Source organism: Mastigoproctus giganteus, chromosome 7 (genome assembly GCF_048544385.1).
Source record: "Mastigoproctus giganteus isolate SK-2022 chromosome 7, ASM4854438v1, whole genome shotgun sequence".
Taxonomy (NCBI): Eukaryota; Metazoa; Arthropoda; class Arachnida; order Uropygi; family Thelyphonidae; genus Mastigoproctus; species Mastigoproctus giganteus.
In genome coordinates, this window is record NC_143581.1 from 71,891,724 (window position 1) to 71,908,559 (window position 16,836).

General features: G+C 38.0%; 1 protein-coding gene across 5 annotated transcripts in view; it reads left to right on the top strand.

The window, feature by feature from the left end:
- The window catches only part of LOC150082988 (uncharacterized), a 1,785,507-nt gene that overhangs the window by 1,329,068 nt on the left and 439,603 nt on the right, over positions 1-16,836 (top strand). For all 5 annotated transcript variants that reach the window (XM_090377722.1, XM_090377724.1, XM_090377725.1 and 2 more), the window contains one exon: positions 6,350-6,433. In XM_090377722.1, coding sequence (XP_090233848.1) covers positions 6,350-6,433 — 84 coding nt within the window. The remainder of the gene's footprint in view (positions 1-6,349; positions 6,434-16,836) is intronic.

Sequence of the window (16,836 nt, forward strand, 5' to 3'; positions counted from 1 at the left end):
AACAAACAAACAAGAAATAAAGAAGTTTATAATTATTTAAATACAAACGTATGTATTTTTTCTCTATCTGTCAAAGAAAAATTTAATAAATAAAAGAAAGAGAAGAGGTTGTGGCACCTCCATAGCCAGGTGGGAAGAGGCAGCAGTGCGTAGCACACGCTTCTTGATTAGACCAGGGTTCGAGCCTGTCATCACCAAATACGGAGGATGCGTAAAGGTCAAGGAATGACCTTCGCATATTCCTGGAGCAATATGGCCTTAGTTACTAATGCTCCTAAAAACCAAATAACAACAACAACAGAATAGGTTGTCATTATTTATTCTCAAGTTTTGTCCTACTTGGAAAGTTTTCATAATTTGTTTATTTTTAGTTTAAGTTAAAAGTAAGTTATTTAGTGGTTAATTCAACATATTAGAATTATTTGAAATAAATGTCAGTCTGAAAATTTAATATTTAGCTCTCAATACGTTTGAATTACAAAGTGTAACCAACAGAAATTTCTTGCAGGTACCAACCTTTAGATTTCAGATAGAAAATAAATATAAATTTGAATTTTTTCCTTTGCGTTATTATTATGTACTTTGTTTATGTATGTTTTGATAAATATTTAGTAAGTGATTGGGCATCTAAAGAAAATAGAAAAGAAAATTTAACCGAAAGAAAGAATCTCATAATTTTAGCCAGGGAGAGAAGGAGAAAAATATAAGTTTGAGAAATAAAAAGTAAGTATAGAGAAAAACATTGTAGAAAATACAATTGAACATTATTGAAATAAATTTAAAATTAAACCATGTTCGAGGCAAATTAAATTTTAAAAGTAAAATTTCCAAACTTATTATAAACTTACACACCACACACACACGCATCACGCGTAACACCAATTTATAAAGGGGTGGTATTTATACCTTAGGGGTAAGTACGGTGCAATATATATATATATATATATATATATTCACTCTCATTTTGTTAAAAAAAAAATTCCGGCCTGTCAGCTGCTTTCAGATCGTGCGTTCGGCCCACATGCAATTTGAGTTTGAGACCACTGATATAAAGTATCATATACTTTAAAGTATACGTATACTTTAATTTAATTTAATTTTAAATTAAAGTATCATATACTTTAATTTCAGGAAGCTTTCAATATTGTTACACATAAAAGACTGCTGTACAAATTGGAATAGTATGGCATTAAGGGCAAGTTTCTGCTATGGATAAAAGGATCGTTTAGTTGGAGAAGGCAGAGAGTGGTAATCAATGGACACTGCTCATCATGGACTAATGTTATCAGTGGAGTTTCCTAGGGTTTCAAAGGATCAGCAGCTCTGCTGAAACAGGATCTGGTAAAGATCCTGTTTCAGGGATAGATGGGCTGAGAAGTGGCAGCTGAAGTTTAACATTGACAAATGTAAAGTACTGCATATGGATAGCAGTAACCCCAGAGAAATGTATCAACTGTGTGGTACTACACTCAAAGTAGTAGAGAATGAAAAAGACCTGGGGGATAATTGTGCAGTCAGATATGAAATTTTCTGAGAAGTGCAGACAGGCTGCTAGAACAGGTCAGGGGAAGAGGTTTAGACTATATTGTGTATAGTTTTCTTTTAACCCTGCAAGTTGAATACTGGAATAAGTTGACCCTGCAGGTAGCAACTTATTCCAGTATTTGTCAATGTTAAACTGAAGTTTAACATTGAGAAATGGAAAAATACTGCACATGGGTAGCAGTAACCCCAGTGTAACTTACCAACTGTGCAGTATGACACTTAGGGTAGTGGAAAATGAAAAGGATCTGCCAGTAATTGTGCAGTCAGATATGAATTTTTCATAACACTGCAGACAGGCTTCCAGAGCAGCTCATGGGGTCTTGTCATTGTATACAGGAACTTTGCTAGCAGGGATAAGGAGGTGATTATTCCTTTGTATGAGGCAATTCTCAGGCCACATCTTGAGTACTGCATACAGGTCTGGTGGCCTTGTTTTAGGAAGGATGTAGAGCTGCTGGAAGGAATACAGAGAAGGTCAACGAGATTGGTGAGGGGACAAAGATGTGCTGTTAAAAAAAGGCTTAAGTTCTGCAAATTGCATCATCTAGAGGCTAGGCACCTGTGAGGTGATCTGATTGAGATATATATGGCTTTGAATGGTTTAAGCAAACTCAGTGCTATTGGGATTCTTTCACTTGCTCAGACACAGTTGAGGGGGCATAAATTCAGATTGAAAAAAATACAGTTGCAGAACAGATGTGCAGAAATTTGCCTTTTGCCAGCGATTTGTTGATTGCTGGAACAAACTTCCATCAGTTGTTGTGGAAGTTGATAGCTTAACTAGATTCAAGGAAGAACTAGACAAAGTTTTATAGTGAGTGGATAGATGAAATTGGATTTTGTTTGGCTAATAATTTGACTGTAAACTTGCTTTCTCGTATCATATGCCACTACTAATGCCAAAGCTAAAATTGAAGTTTCTTGAATTCTATCTAGTGAATTGATGTATTATGTTTACAATTCAGCACAAAGGAATTATGGAAAATTTTTATTAAAGTTTTCATCCTGGAAGTCACTGACACAAACTGTACCACCAGAAAAGTAATGAAGGTAAAATGCCAAATTTGATGATGGAGGGATAGAAATAGCACCATTTTTGATTCTGTCCAGTGTGCATATATTATATGTGCAGTTCACAAATGAATTATGGAAAAATTTTAAAGTATTCATCCTGGAAATCACAAGCACATTTATATCACTACAAAAGTATACACAAGTAAAATGCCAAAATGGATAATGAAAGAGCTGATGAGCTTGTTAAAATAAATGAATGAGCATATGCCAGAACAACTTGTCAAGAGACACTAATTATTCCCAAATATCGAACAAGCCCAAGTGGATATGAAGTCATTTTTTATATAGTCAGTGGTATGATATAGTTAGTGGTAAACCAAAAATGTGTATTGGAGGGAGGCTGTATTCCACACAATTTTTAAAAGATTTGTTCTAGAAGCAGCAAAAAATGTGACTTCCATAAAAAAAACCTTAGGTGTCTTCCAACGAGAAGACATCAATCATAAAACAGATGCAAGTCACTCTTTAACAATTTCTGATAGAAGAGGTTAGACAATCAAAATCTGAGAATGAGGGATCATCAAATAAAAAAATGAGCTAAGAATGAAGGCAGTTAGTAGAAAACATTCTAAGTTTTGCAGTCATTGTGGCCGAAGGTGAGCCAACACATTATTAATTTCTTTGAATAACTATATATTTTGTTCATAACTACAAGTATATATGTCTTTTGGTAGAATAGTATATACTACCAAAAATAAATTGCCTTGGCATCTGACCTCCTGAAACTGACTGTTTTATTCATTTCTGGAATACAGAAATTTAATGTATTTAATGTATTCAGATTTGAAGCTGTATCTGAAAAAAAAAAATATATATCAAAATTTCAAAACAGGTCCAGAGTGTTAGATAGGTAAGGAGGGTATAAGCATATCAATGGTAGGAAAGCAAAATGTGCAGTCTGATATGAAGTTTGCTGAGCAGTGCAGAGGAGCTGCTAGGACAGCTCATGAAATTTTGTCAATAATATACAGGCATTTTGCTCGAAAGGATAAGGAGATAATTAGCCCATTGTATAAGGCAGTGGTTAGACCACATCTTGAGTACTGCATACAGGTCTGGAGGCCTTATTTTATGAAGGATATAGATACGGAGGGCAACGAGATTGGTGAATGGAACAAAAGGGGTGCTCTTACCAAAAAAAAAGGCTTCAGTTCTGATATTGCATCTGGACACTAGGCACCTACAAGATCATCTGATGATTTTGAATGGGTTTGAGTGGTTTGAATGGCTTGAGCAAACTCAGTGTTGATGGGATTCTTCCTCTTGCTAAAACTATGCACATGAGGGGGCATAAATTCAAATTGAGGAAGGGTGGTTGTAGAGTCATCTGTCGAAGTTTGCCTTCAGCCAATAGGTTATCAATTGTTGGAACAAGCCACCTTCTGTTGTTGTGGAAGTAGACAGTTTGAATAAATTCAAGGAAGAATTATAAAAATTATCGGAGATGGATTGGGATTTTTAAAATTGGATTTTTTTTTTTTTTTTTTGCTGATGTTTTATAAGCTTACTTTCTTACATCATTTACTGCTCTTAATACTAATACTAATAAATATAAGCTAAAAGAGAGCAATGAAAAAGAAAATTGGAATTGCTTTGAGATCCAGGCAGTTACTTTGATCTCAAAATGTTTATTTTTAGTCAATGAAAGATTGTACCCCCTGGAATTAATTATCTTCCAGGTTCACTGAGGACGAATGCTTGATGTTGATGCAGTTTTCACTTTTCTAAAAAAGATAAAATGCTACGACAGAATATAGTGTTTAAATCCCATGAAATACACATCTCATCTTTAATGACATCTGGTAACTCCTACCAGAGTTAGTAGTAGTACTAGTAGTAGTAGTAGTAGTGGCATGTGATGCAAGAAAGCAAATGTATGAGCTTATGCAGCATCAGCCAAAAAAAAAAAAAAAAAAAATCACACCATTCCCTCCAAATGCCTGTCCAGTTCCTCCTTAAATTTATTCAACCTATCAACTTCCACAACAACAGATGGAAGTTTGTTCCAGCAATTAACCACCCGCTGGCTAAAGGCAAATTTCCGCACATCTATTCTACATCTGTCTTTTCTTAATTTGAATTTATGCCCCCTTAGGTTCGTAATCTGAACAAGTGGAAGGATCCCATCAGAATTCAGCGTGCTCAACCCATTCAAGGCCATTCAAGTTACCAGATGTCATTAAATATATAATGCCCTTTAGCTGCTGTTGCGTTGTAAAATCTCCAACAACAACAACAATAACAATGAATGCTTGGGATAGTTGAAGAGCTTGGATAAATACAAGGGTGTATAAAAATGCAGATTAAATATTTTAAGCAATGCAAAAAAGTTGCTTTGAGAGTCCAAAAGAATGTGTGCAAAATTTGACTGAAGGAAGAAGCCTTAGACCTTTGCTACACTGGCAAAAAATAAATAAATAGAAATTTAAATAATATGAAATAAGAATAAATTAATAATAAAATAACCTGTCAGTTTGACTCTCTCTCTCGTAGGTATCCAGCTGACCTTTGAATCTTCCTAAGCTGTCAGTCTCAACCCACCATGAAGGCAGTTTATTCCAGTAATCAACAATTTGCTAGCTAAAAGAAAACAACTTCCACAATACAGCACAAACCTCTCCCCCCCCCAATTTGATGTGACCATTATTTCTGAAATCAATAATTTTATTTATAACAATAATAATTACACCCTCATTCATTTTAATTTTTCTCTCAGAGCTTTATACATGTCAATTAGGTTTCCTGTAAAGTGGCTAGTTACCAGGCACTCTGTAACATACATATTCAGTATTTCCTCATATTGTCATCCTTTTGCCAATCTTGCCAGATGCAACTGCCCGTCTTTGGACACTGGAACCAGAAGTACTTTTTTGGCTATCTCCAGTTTTTAGTTGCTGCTGAGACTTCATATTTCTCACTTGTACAGTGAAAAAGCTAATTTGTGCATCCTCTGGAGGTGGGGGGAACATACTTTTTTTTTTGTTTGAGAAAATGAGAAATTGAATATTCCTCTGTATTTTTGCAAAATTGTGTTTCCATGGCAAAATATCTTAGTTGCCTTTGGGGCTTCTATTTACTGATTTTCTTCTGTAAAAACCTGTTTCTGTGCATTCTGATGTATGTAACTAAAGTCTGACTGAATACTTGCCTCTAACTTTAAGGATTCTGTCCAGATTGCAATTTCAGCTTTCTGCTGATAAACAGCACTGTCATTACACTGACTACTATTTGAATTAGAGTTCTGTCTGTTGCCTCTCTGTGCAGGTTTACAAATTATACAAGTTTATCAGTTTATAATGTGTGCACTGTGGAATGACAAAATCATTATCAGTGAAAGAAGGCAACAGGTGATTTTCCCTACCTTCAAAGTGCCATAGGATCCTGAAAACAATGTTGCCTATATACTTATGTTATTTCTTTGTTGTGCACTATTTGAGAGAAAAGAACAATGGATAATAGGCCTCTCTAAAAGAAACCCAAGATACTGTCAGCAAAATTGAAGATTTGTGGGTAAGAACATCTGTTCCTTCCTGTATAGCTGCCAACTATCCAGTGATAAATGGTCCTGCACTACTTCTTTACTAGTGACTCCATTATTTTCCCTGGAACAGAGAAAATAATGTGATGTAATGTAGATATAATGTATAGCGATATAAGGTATATAATATAAAATTGTAGAGATATAATGAGAACTATTCTTACATAAAAATGTATGTAAATTTTTTTGCAGACTGACAATACGAGAACACCTTCATTTCTTTGCATATCTTAAAGGAATACTGGGAGGTAAAAAACTGAAGCAAGATATAGACGAGCAAGTGTTCTTTTTTATTCTTTACCATTTTTTAAATAAAGGTCAAAATATTAATCTTTATTTACTTTCTATAGTTGTAAATGATATTAGTATATTATTGATCATTTTCTGTTTTCTATGTTTGATTCTCAAACTTCTCTGCAGTCAGTTAATGGAAACAAGTTTTATAATTGATGTGTTTCTGATGCTTCATGAAATAAGAAAATAATTTCAACTTAATTCTTTATATTAGTATTAGTATCAGTGATATAATGCAAGGAAGCCACAGGCTTTTGCTGCACCAGCCAAAACAATAAAATAATAAATAAACGAAAAAATAAAAAGGAAGATATAAAAAAATGAAAAAATATATAAAAGTCGATAAGAAAATATACTAATTGCATACTTCCCTCTTCACATAGTAGCTATCACTGACCTTTGAATTTTTTTGAACTGTCAACCTCAGCTGCCTCCAGATTGTAATGTTATCCAGTAAACAAAAACTACCTAGCTAAAAGAATATAGTTCTTTTAGCTAGGTAGTTATAATCAGTAACACTAGATAATTATATCAGTAACACTCGTTGGCTAAAAGAACATAGTTCTTTTAACATTTTTAACAAAAGAACATAGTTCTTTTAACATTTTTAACAAAAGAACATAGTTCTTTTAACATTTGTAACTTTTAACAAAAGAACATAGTTCTTTTAGCCAACAGATGTTACTGATATATCTGATGTCCTTTTCTGACAGTTATACATATCATTTGGGTTTCTGCTTTAAAGACAAAAATGATAAAAATATTTAAAAATGAAAGTAATCCCAGAATGTGGGAAAATTATAAAAATAACATTCTATTTATTATAAACAAAGAGAAGTGCATTTCTACATTAAGAAAACCTTAGATAGTTATACACATTTAGACAAGACTACACAGTTAATTGTTATTAATTATTATTAAATACTAAAAGTACCCCTATAAAATTAATGCTACTTATTAAGTCATATTATTAAAAATTTAAGTTCATCAAACTTATATAGTGAATTATTGAAATTAAAATTTTCAGTAGCTCTTGTTGTGATATTTTATGTTATTTGTATTTAAACATTATCTTACTAAGCATTCAATAAAACTTCCTTTTTAACATTTAGCATTATGAACAGTTATTAACTATCATAATAATAATGTTAATAATGCAAGCAGTATCCATTAACAACCTATACATTCTTACTTTAATTACAACAGCAGAATTGGTAAGTTTAAATGCATTTTTGTAGGAAACCCACCTTATTTAAAGTTTTTAATTACAGGATAATTTAACATTTACATTTAATATAATTGCTTAACTTTTACAAGTAATATTAGCATTAGTAGAGGCATATGATGCAAGAAAGCAAGCTTATGTAGCATCAGCCAAATAAAAAAAAAAAAAACCCATTTCACCCCTCCATTCGTTCCAAATGCCTGTCCGGCTGAGCCTTAATTTTTTTTGGCTTTCAACTTCCACAACAAGGGATGGAAGTCTGTTCCACCAACCAACTACCCGCTGGCTAAAGGCAAATTTCTGCACATCTGTCCTACATCTGTCTTTCCTCAATTTGAATTTATGCCCTCTCAGGTGATTATTCTGAGCAAGAGGCAGTATCCCATCAGCATTGAGCATGCTCAAACCATTCAAGGCTTTGTACACCTTTATCAGATCACCTCGCCGGTGCCTAGTCTCTAGACACTGTAATTTGCAAAACTTAAGCCTTTCTTTGTAAGAGCAACCCTTCGTTCCGTTCACTAACCTTGTTGCCCTTCTCTGTACTCGTTCCAGCAGCTCTACATCCTTCTTGCTCAAGCAACTCTACATCCTTCCTAAAATGAGGTCTCTAGGTGTGGCCTGACCATTGCCTTGTGCAATGGGATAATCACCTCCCTGTCTCTGCTAGCAAAATTCCTGTATATCATTGACAAGACTCCATGATCTGCCCTGACAGCCCGTCTGCACTGCTCAGCAAACTTCATATTTGACTGCACAATTACCCTCAGGTCTTTTTCACTCTCCACTTCCCTGAGTATAGTTCTACATCTGAGTATAGTACCACACAGTTGGTACATTTCTCTGTGGTTATTGCTACCCATAATCATTACTTTGCATTTGTCAATGTTAAACTTCAGTTTCCACTTCTCAGCCCATTTGCCCAACTTATCTAGATCCACTTGGAGTAGCATACTGTCTTTACTGTATTTAACAACCCTGCCAAACCCTGTATCATCTGCAAACTTGAACATTTATCCTAATATACCTTCATCAATATCATTGATGAATACACAAAACCTAATATACCTTCATCAATATCATTGATGGATACACAAAACAACAATGGGCTCAGCACCGAACCCTGGGGAACTCCATTAATAACATTTGTCCACGAAGAGCAGCGTCCATTGATTACCACTCTCTGTTATCTCACACTCGACCATCTCTTTATCCATTGTAGCAGCTAACCCTTAATGCCATACCTCTCCAATTTGTACAACAGTCTTCCATGTGCAATAGTATCAAAAGCTTTCCTGAAATCCAAGTATATGATATCTAAATTATTTTTGACATTCAGTTCCTTTGTGATCACATCATAGTATCCAATCAAATTGGTTAGAGAAGACCTCCCTTTAACAAACCCATGGTGTGTCTTAACTATTACTGCAGTCTTGTCTAGATGATCTTGCAATGCTTCTTTAATCAGTGACTCCATTATTATTTTCCCCAGAACACAAGTTAAACTAACAGGTCTATAGGTACTTGTGTCACCTTTTGAACCCCTTTGTGAATTGGGGATACATTTGCATACCTCCAGTCCATGGGAACCTCCCCTGAGTCCAAGTTGGCTCTCATAATTATGGCTAAGGGTTTGCTTCCTTTAATATAACTCCTGTCCACCCCAGGTGCCTTCCTTATGTCTAACTTCAACAATTTCTCCTCCACTTTGCTCTCAGTTATTACAAAATCACTTAGCTTCCTGTTAGAATTTAATAATCTATTGGTCTTTCCCTCATTGAATAACTCCTAATGTGTGAATGTACATGCAGAATGCTCATTGAGTTTATAAGCTACCTGAGCATGATCATTAATATAATTACTTGGTCTAGAAAGATACTTTACCGTTCAGGGAAACTTCAAACAGATCTCTTATAAACATATATTTATAATGAAAAAATTTATAGTAGGTCTTAAAGTACCTTATGAATTTCTAAAATCAATAATATAGCAATAGCTTAATTTATTGGTACATGGTAAATTTGAGGTGAGTACCGATAAATAAAGCTATTGCTATATTATTGATTTGACATATATTTATATTATATTTTTTTCAAATAACATTATTCAACTGCCTCACATTTCTGAAGAAGCACTGAATATATCACCTATAATCTTAAAGTAGGTATTAGAATCAGTGATGACATAGTGTTATTGTTATGCAGTTCCTGTGGTTTTCCACAAATCCACGTTAAATACTCTGTTAACATTGCAAAACCAGTCAGTGTGGGTTGTGTGAGTAGTGTGTTGTTTGACTGGCCTCATTACTGGGAGGTGCGATCACCAGGAAGGAGCCTACCAGCATCCATCCACTGGCATGAGGAGCCGGACCAGGGAGTAAAAAGACATCTGACTGGCCATTCACACTCCTGCAGGAGCGAGAGTGGGGAGAGGCCAAGGAAAGAGCGGAAAAGAGACAGGAAAGTGGAAGACAGGGAAGACAGTGTGGGATGACAGGGCATAGGCATCAGGCAGAAACGAGCAGGAAGAGTGCTAGGTGCAATTATGGAAGTCCTGAGAAGGACTGTGGATAGGGAAAAGAGAACAGGTAAAGTTCAAATTAAAGAGTCTGGGATCATCGCAATGGAGAATCATGGAGTGGCATCAGCAGGAATGGCCACAATTTGCAATTTCATGACTGGAAGTTTCCAGTGCTGGGTATCAGTTGCTGTGTGGAGGAGGTTATCCAGGAGTAGTGTTGGAGAGTTGCAGGTGATGCTAGCAACGATGAAAGATCTCATTGGCATACCTGGTCAGTGCATGGAAGGCATCGTTAGATTCCAATAACTTGGTTTCTGGCTGAAGTGATGTAGTGTGGAGGTCTAGGAGTAGTTGGGTTCTTAGATCCAAGTATACGTTGCATAAGTGCATCATGTAGTCCCAGGTTCTCCGCAGGTACAGGGGGCATCCTCGACTAGGCCAAACTCTAGAAGGCATCTCTTGAAGGACCTGTGGCCAGTTAATAGGAAGGAAGCATAGATGTTAGGGAAGAACCAAGTGGAACATTGTTTGTTGATGTAGGTTACCTTAGGGAGGAACAGTTTAGTAGGTGCACCAGTTGTGGAGTTATTCCAGTGGATTTTCCATAGGTTTATCAATTGTAGCCACACACGTTTATTAGCATTAGCATTAGCATTAGTAGAGGCATTTGATGCAAGAAAGCAAGCTTATGCAGCATCAGCCAAAAAAAAAAAAAAAACCCACTTCCACTTCACCCCTCTGTTCATTCAAAATACCTGTCCAGCTGAGCCTTAAACTTATTTAGGCTATCAACCTCCACCACAAGGGATGGAAGACTGTTCCACCAACCAACCACCCGCTGGCTAAAGGCAAATTTCCGCACGTCTATCCTACATCTGTCTTTCCTCAATTTGAATTTATGCCCTCTCAGGTGATTTTTCTGAGCTAGAGGAAGAATCCCATCAGTATTGAGCATGCTTAAACCATTCAAGGCTTTATACACCTCTATCAGATCACCTCGCTGGTGCCTAGTCTCCAGACACTGTAATTTGCAAAACCTTTTGCAAATTACAGTCTCCAGACACTGTAATTTGCAAAGCCTTTCTTCGTAAGAGCACCTCTTTGTTCCATTCACTAATCTTGTTGCCCTTCTCTGTACTCATTCCAGCAGCTCTACATCCTTCTTGAAATGAGGCCTCCAGACCTGTATACAGTACTCTAGGTGTGGCCTGACGACTGCCTTATACAATGGAATAATCACCTCCTTATCCCTGCTGGAAAAATTCCTGTATATCATTGACAATACTCCATGAGCTACTCTTGCAGCCCATCTGCACTGCTCAGAGAACTTCATATCTGCCTGCACAACCACCCCCAAGTCCCTTTCATTCTCTACCACTGTCAGTGTAGTACCACAGAGTTGATACGTTGCTCTGGGGTTGCTGTTTCCCATGTGTAGTATGTTACATTTATCAATGTTAAACTTCATTTGCCACCTCTCAGCCCATCTGCTCAACCTTTTCAGATCCTGTTGCAGCAGCATAGTGTCAGTAGTGTCCTTGACAACCCTGCCAACCTTTGTATCGTCTGCAAACTTGGACATTAAGCCCGATATACCATCATCAATATCATTTATAAATACAGAAAACAATAATGGACCCAACACTGAGCCCTGAGGGACTCCACTAATAACATCAGTCCACGATGAGCAGTGTCCATTGATTACCACTCTCTGTCTTCTCCCCCTCAACCACCCCTTTATCCATAGCAGCAATTTGCCTCCAATGTCACACTGCTCCAATTTGTGTAGCACTCTTCCATGTGCAACAGTATCAAAAGCCTTTCTAAGATCCAAGTATATAATATCAAAGTTATTCCCTGCATCCAGTTCTTTTGTGACTGCATCATAGTATCCAATCAAGTTGGTCAGGCAAGACTTCCCCTTAACAAAACCATGCTGTGTCTGAGCTATAACTGAAGTCTTGTCTAAATGATCCTGCAGTGCTTCTTTAACCAGTGCCTCCATTAATTTTCCTGGAACAGAAGTTACGCTCACAGGTCTATAATTACTTGTGTCAGCCTTTGATCCTCCTTTGTGAATTGGGGTCACATTTGCACATTTCCAGTCTATGGGTACCTCCCCTGAGTCCAAGGAAGCTCTCATAATTATGGCTAAGGGTTTGCTTACTTCCTTTGCTGCCTCCTTTAATATAACTGGATAGATCCCATCCACCCCAGGTGCCTTTCTTGTGTTTATCTTCAACAGTTTCTCCTCCACTTTACTCCCAGTTATTTCAAGATTCTGTAGCTTACTGCTAGAGTTGAATACACCTCTGGCATTCCCCTCTCTGAATAACTCCTCATGTGTGAATGTCGATGCAAAATATTCATTTAGTTTGTTAGCTACCTGAGCAGGATCATCAACACTTGACCCATCAATATCAAGTGGACCAATCTGATTCATCCCCTTCCTTCTAGAGTTTACATAAGTAAAGAACTCTTTGCTGTTTTTCTTTGCATCCCTTGCCAAGGATTTCTCGTAATCTGCCTTCGCCTGCCTAACCTCCTTTGTAACTTGGTTGCATATCAACTTGTATCTATCATAGGCTTCTGTGTCATGTGTTAATTTGTAAGTATCCCATGCATTTTTCTTCTCTGCCATATGCCTCATTAGTTCATCTGACATCCATTTTGGCCTAAACCTTGAACAATATTTCTTAGTTGGTATGTAAAGCCTAGTAGCGTCCAAGATAAGTTCTTTGAATGCTTCCCATTTTGAATTTGCTGTTGGTAACATCATCAGTTGGTCCCACTGTATAGAATTTAAATACTGTCTTAGACCATCGTAGTCACCTTTACGAAAGCAATAACCCTTCCCTTTACCCCTAATGGTAGTTACCTCTTTGAGTAAATCCCACTTCAGCACACTGTGATCACTGCCACCTAGTGGTTCATTTATCTGCAGATTCTTAATGCATGAAGAATCACTGCTGATAATCAAGTCAAGAGTATTACTCCCTCTAGTTGCCTCCCGAACATGCTGATGTAGAAAACAATCATCCAATAAATCCACAAAAGTCCTGCTAGTGTGTGAGTAACCAGCCCCCAAATTCCAGTCAATATCTGGGAAATTAAAATCTCCCATTATAAGACACTCTGATTTACTGGCCCACTCTATTTCCCTGTACAGTTCCTTATTATACTCATCAGAGTCATTAGGCCTATAGCACACTCCTACTCTCAATTTTGATCTCCCAATGTTTATGTCACACCAAACTGACTCCACACTGCACTGTCCAGCGATGTCAACTGGCTTCACTTCCTTGGTTTTTATGTGTTTCTTAACTAATAACATAACCCCTCCTCCCTTCCTATCCTGTCTATCCTTTCTGTAGACGTTGTACTCCCCAAATTGTAGTTCTGCATCCCTTATATCTGTGTGACACCACGTCTCTGATATCCCAACTATATCTGCCTTCGATGTTTTGAGCAATACCTCAAATTCATCAAATTTATTTACTAAACTCCTAGCATTGGTGTACACGCAAGTATACCTGCACCTGTTTCTATTCTTAGCTACCCTAACACAACCCATGTGTTTACTTGTACCGCAATGGCGCCCAGCAGTCTCTGAAATACCATGCATCTTATTTTTTATGTTCCTGTTTGATATCAGTATCAGTACGGGTTTGAATAGTGAGGCATTCTGCTTCCTTATTCTTTTTTAATAGCATTAGAGAATCCAATAAAAGCAACATGGAGGTCCAACAGGAGGCAGCCTGTTAGTACCTACCTGTAGGGTGGCAGTTGATGTCGTTCTACATGCACAGGTCATTTGTAGTAGCATAAGTCGTTGAATTTGCTGGATTTGACATTGTGTATGCACTATAGTCATTCGGTGGGACCATACTGCAGGTCCGTATGTGACAATTGGTATAAATACTGCTAAATACAGAAGGCATTGAGTTGGTCCTTTAAGACCCCAGTCCTTGCAGGTAAAGCATGCTAACATAGTAATGTAATTTTTTATCTTTTCTTTGATAGCTTGGATATGGGGGATGAAAGTTCTCTTGTAGTTCAAAATTACTCCTAGGTACTTCACCAATCGGTAGTTTTCAGTGGGCGGCTATTAAAACGTATGGTAGGAGGTCTGGAGAAGTCCAGTTTGCCTTTCAATAGGAGGGTTTTGCTCTTCTCAGTGGAGACAGAGAGTTTATTTTCCATGGCATATACAGACAGAGCAGAGAGAACAACTGCAGCCTGGGTTTCTAAGGTGGGGCCGTCGATGATGATGATAACCATGTCGTCAGTATAAGAAAGCTGAGTAGTGTGTGGGTGGTCCCTCAGGAGCCAGTCTTCAAGTATCATATTCCAGACAGCTGGCCCAAGGATGGAGTCCTGGGGACAGCCTCGGGTTAGATGTCGGGTGATACAGTGATATTTTGTTTTGATGCTGACCTATTATTTTATTATTATTAGCCATATGGTACAAGAAAGCCTTAGGCTTATGTTGCACTAGCCAAAAAAAAAAAAAATTCCCGAGTTACCCCCTGAGAGAGAGAGAGAGAGAGAGAGAGAGAGAGAGAGAAGCAGAAAGGAATCACCAAGAAAGAGAAGAATGATGATATCCAGCTCAGGACCCTGGGTTTGCCAAGCCCATACTCACTAGATGTGAGTCCCCCGGAGTTTTGCAGTTAGAGAAGTAGCTTTTGAGGCAGTGGTAGAAATTCCAGGTACAGTTAGAGAATCTGGCCCTCTAAAGAATGCCCAGCCACCATACTGGGTCAAAAGCTCCTTTGAAGTCAATGAAGATTGCCAGTACATAAGTTGCATCCGATTCTGCTACTTTAAGGGTTCTGCTACTTTAAGGGTTTTAGATAGAGCATCAATTGTGGAGCACCCTTGTTTGAATTCAAATTGAAACGAGGATGTCAAACCATTGGCTTCATATTGGAGTTGGGAGTGGGAGAGCAGCATTCTCTCAAAAACCTTGCCGAGAATGGGAAACAGTGCAATCGGGCTGTTTGCCTTGGAGGTACCTGTGGGATCCTTAGGTAAGAGCCTCAGGTTAGCATGCTTCCAACATGATGGAAAGTTGCCCTCACTCAGACAGGTGTTGAAGAGCTGAAGAAGTATCATTGGTACTATGGCCCAGAAACGTTGCACAGGCTCACCTTCAATAAAATTTTGTGCTGCAGTCTTCCAGTGGATGTCAGTGTCAGAGTTGTTGTTGTCCTGATATATTAGTTTATCCAGAATCTGGTTGATTGTATCTTCCCAGTGTATAGTCTCAGATGAGTCATCAGAGCGGACAGAGTTTATGACATCCATGGATACCAGCTTATTCCTCACGAGTTTGTGGACTAAACGTCATGGATTCCGATTCCCCTCAGTCTCAACAAGGGAACGCCAGGAACTCTGCTTGGAATGGTAAATTTTGTTAGTATATTCATGGCGGACTGTTTTAAATCAGTCTCTATTCTGTTCTACTATGTGAGCAGATTCAGTCCTTCGCTTGTGTTGGTACTCTTTGTAAGCATGCTTCAGAGAATTAGTGAGTTCCTGCGACCACCATGGTACAGATCTTAGGTTCCTGGAACATTTTTTCATGGACTCCTCTGAAGCTTTGAGAAGCAGACTCTGCACAAAGTCTGTTTTCTTCACACTGTTCATTGATTGGTAGGAGTTGCTAGCTGGGTCATGAAGAACATCTTGAATTACATTGTCAAACTGGTCCCAGTTTGCTGTTTTAGTAGAGAATCTTGCAATATCCTGGATAGACACTTGACAAGGGATGGCAGAATCGGTGACATTGTAGGTGATGAGGCAACGGTCACTAGTAGTGGCCATGTCGTGCACCTGCCACTGAAGGAGTCTATTGTGAAGAGAAGAAGTAGTCAGTGTGATGTCCGGGTTAGACTCTCCAGTTCCCGAAGAGTAGGTGGTTGGTTGTCCTGGTCTGTTGATATTTTCAAGGCCACATGAGGTATTGAATTCATCTAACATGTCTCCTCTTGTGTCGGTAGAGGTGTTGAACCATTGTGTCGACTGGGCATTCGAATCTGCTGCTATAATGACATCAGTGTTCTCCAGAAGGTCAAGAGCTTGTTCCAGTTGAGCTATGTGCAGGAGGATATCAGTACCAAATCAGAAGTATGTTATTAAGACTGCATGACTGAAGCTGCCTTCTATTGTAGCTCCAGCTAGGTGGGGAGTGCAAAGTGATTCTATCTGTGTTACTACTAGGTCTGAATTGCGGATGATGATAGCAGCGAGGCACAATTGGTTTTGCCTCACACAATTGCGAGACACAAAGCCAGGGAGTAACCAGAGACCCTTCCACAGACGCAGTAGGGTTCCTGAAGGAGTAGAATATCTAAATTCAACTCATCCATTAGTGGATGAAGCTGTGTTGACAATGAGATGGATTTTTGGCCATTGATCTGGGCTATATGAATCTTGGAGAGGGGGGTTGAGCATCCTATTTTCCATAGTTAGTCTTATTGTGTACTATATCTGCTGCTCTTCTATGTACAAGGCACGCTCCATCCTGCACAGAGTGATCGTATGGTTTGTTAATTGCTTTGCAATTTGAGCATTTAGGAGGAGGGACAGTCCTTGTAGAGATGCCCTGCCTCAGCACAATGCCCACATATTTTTA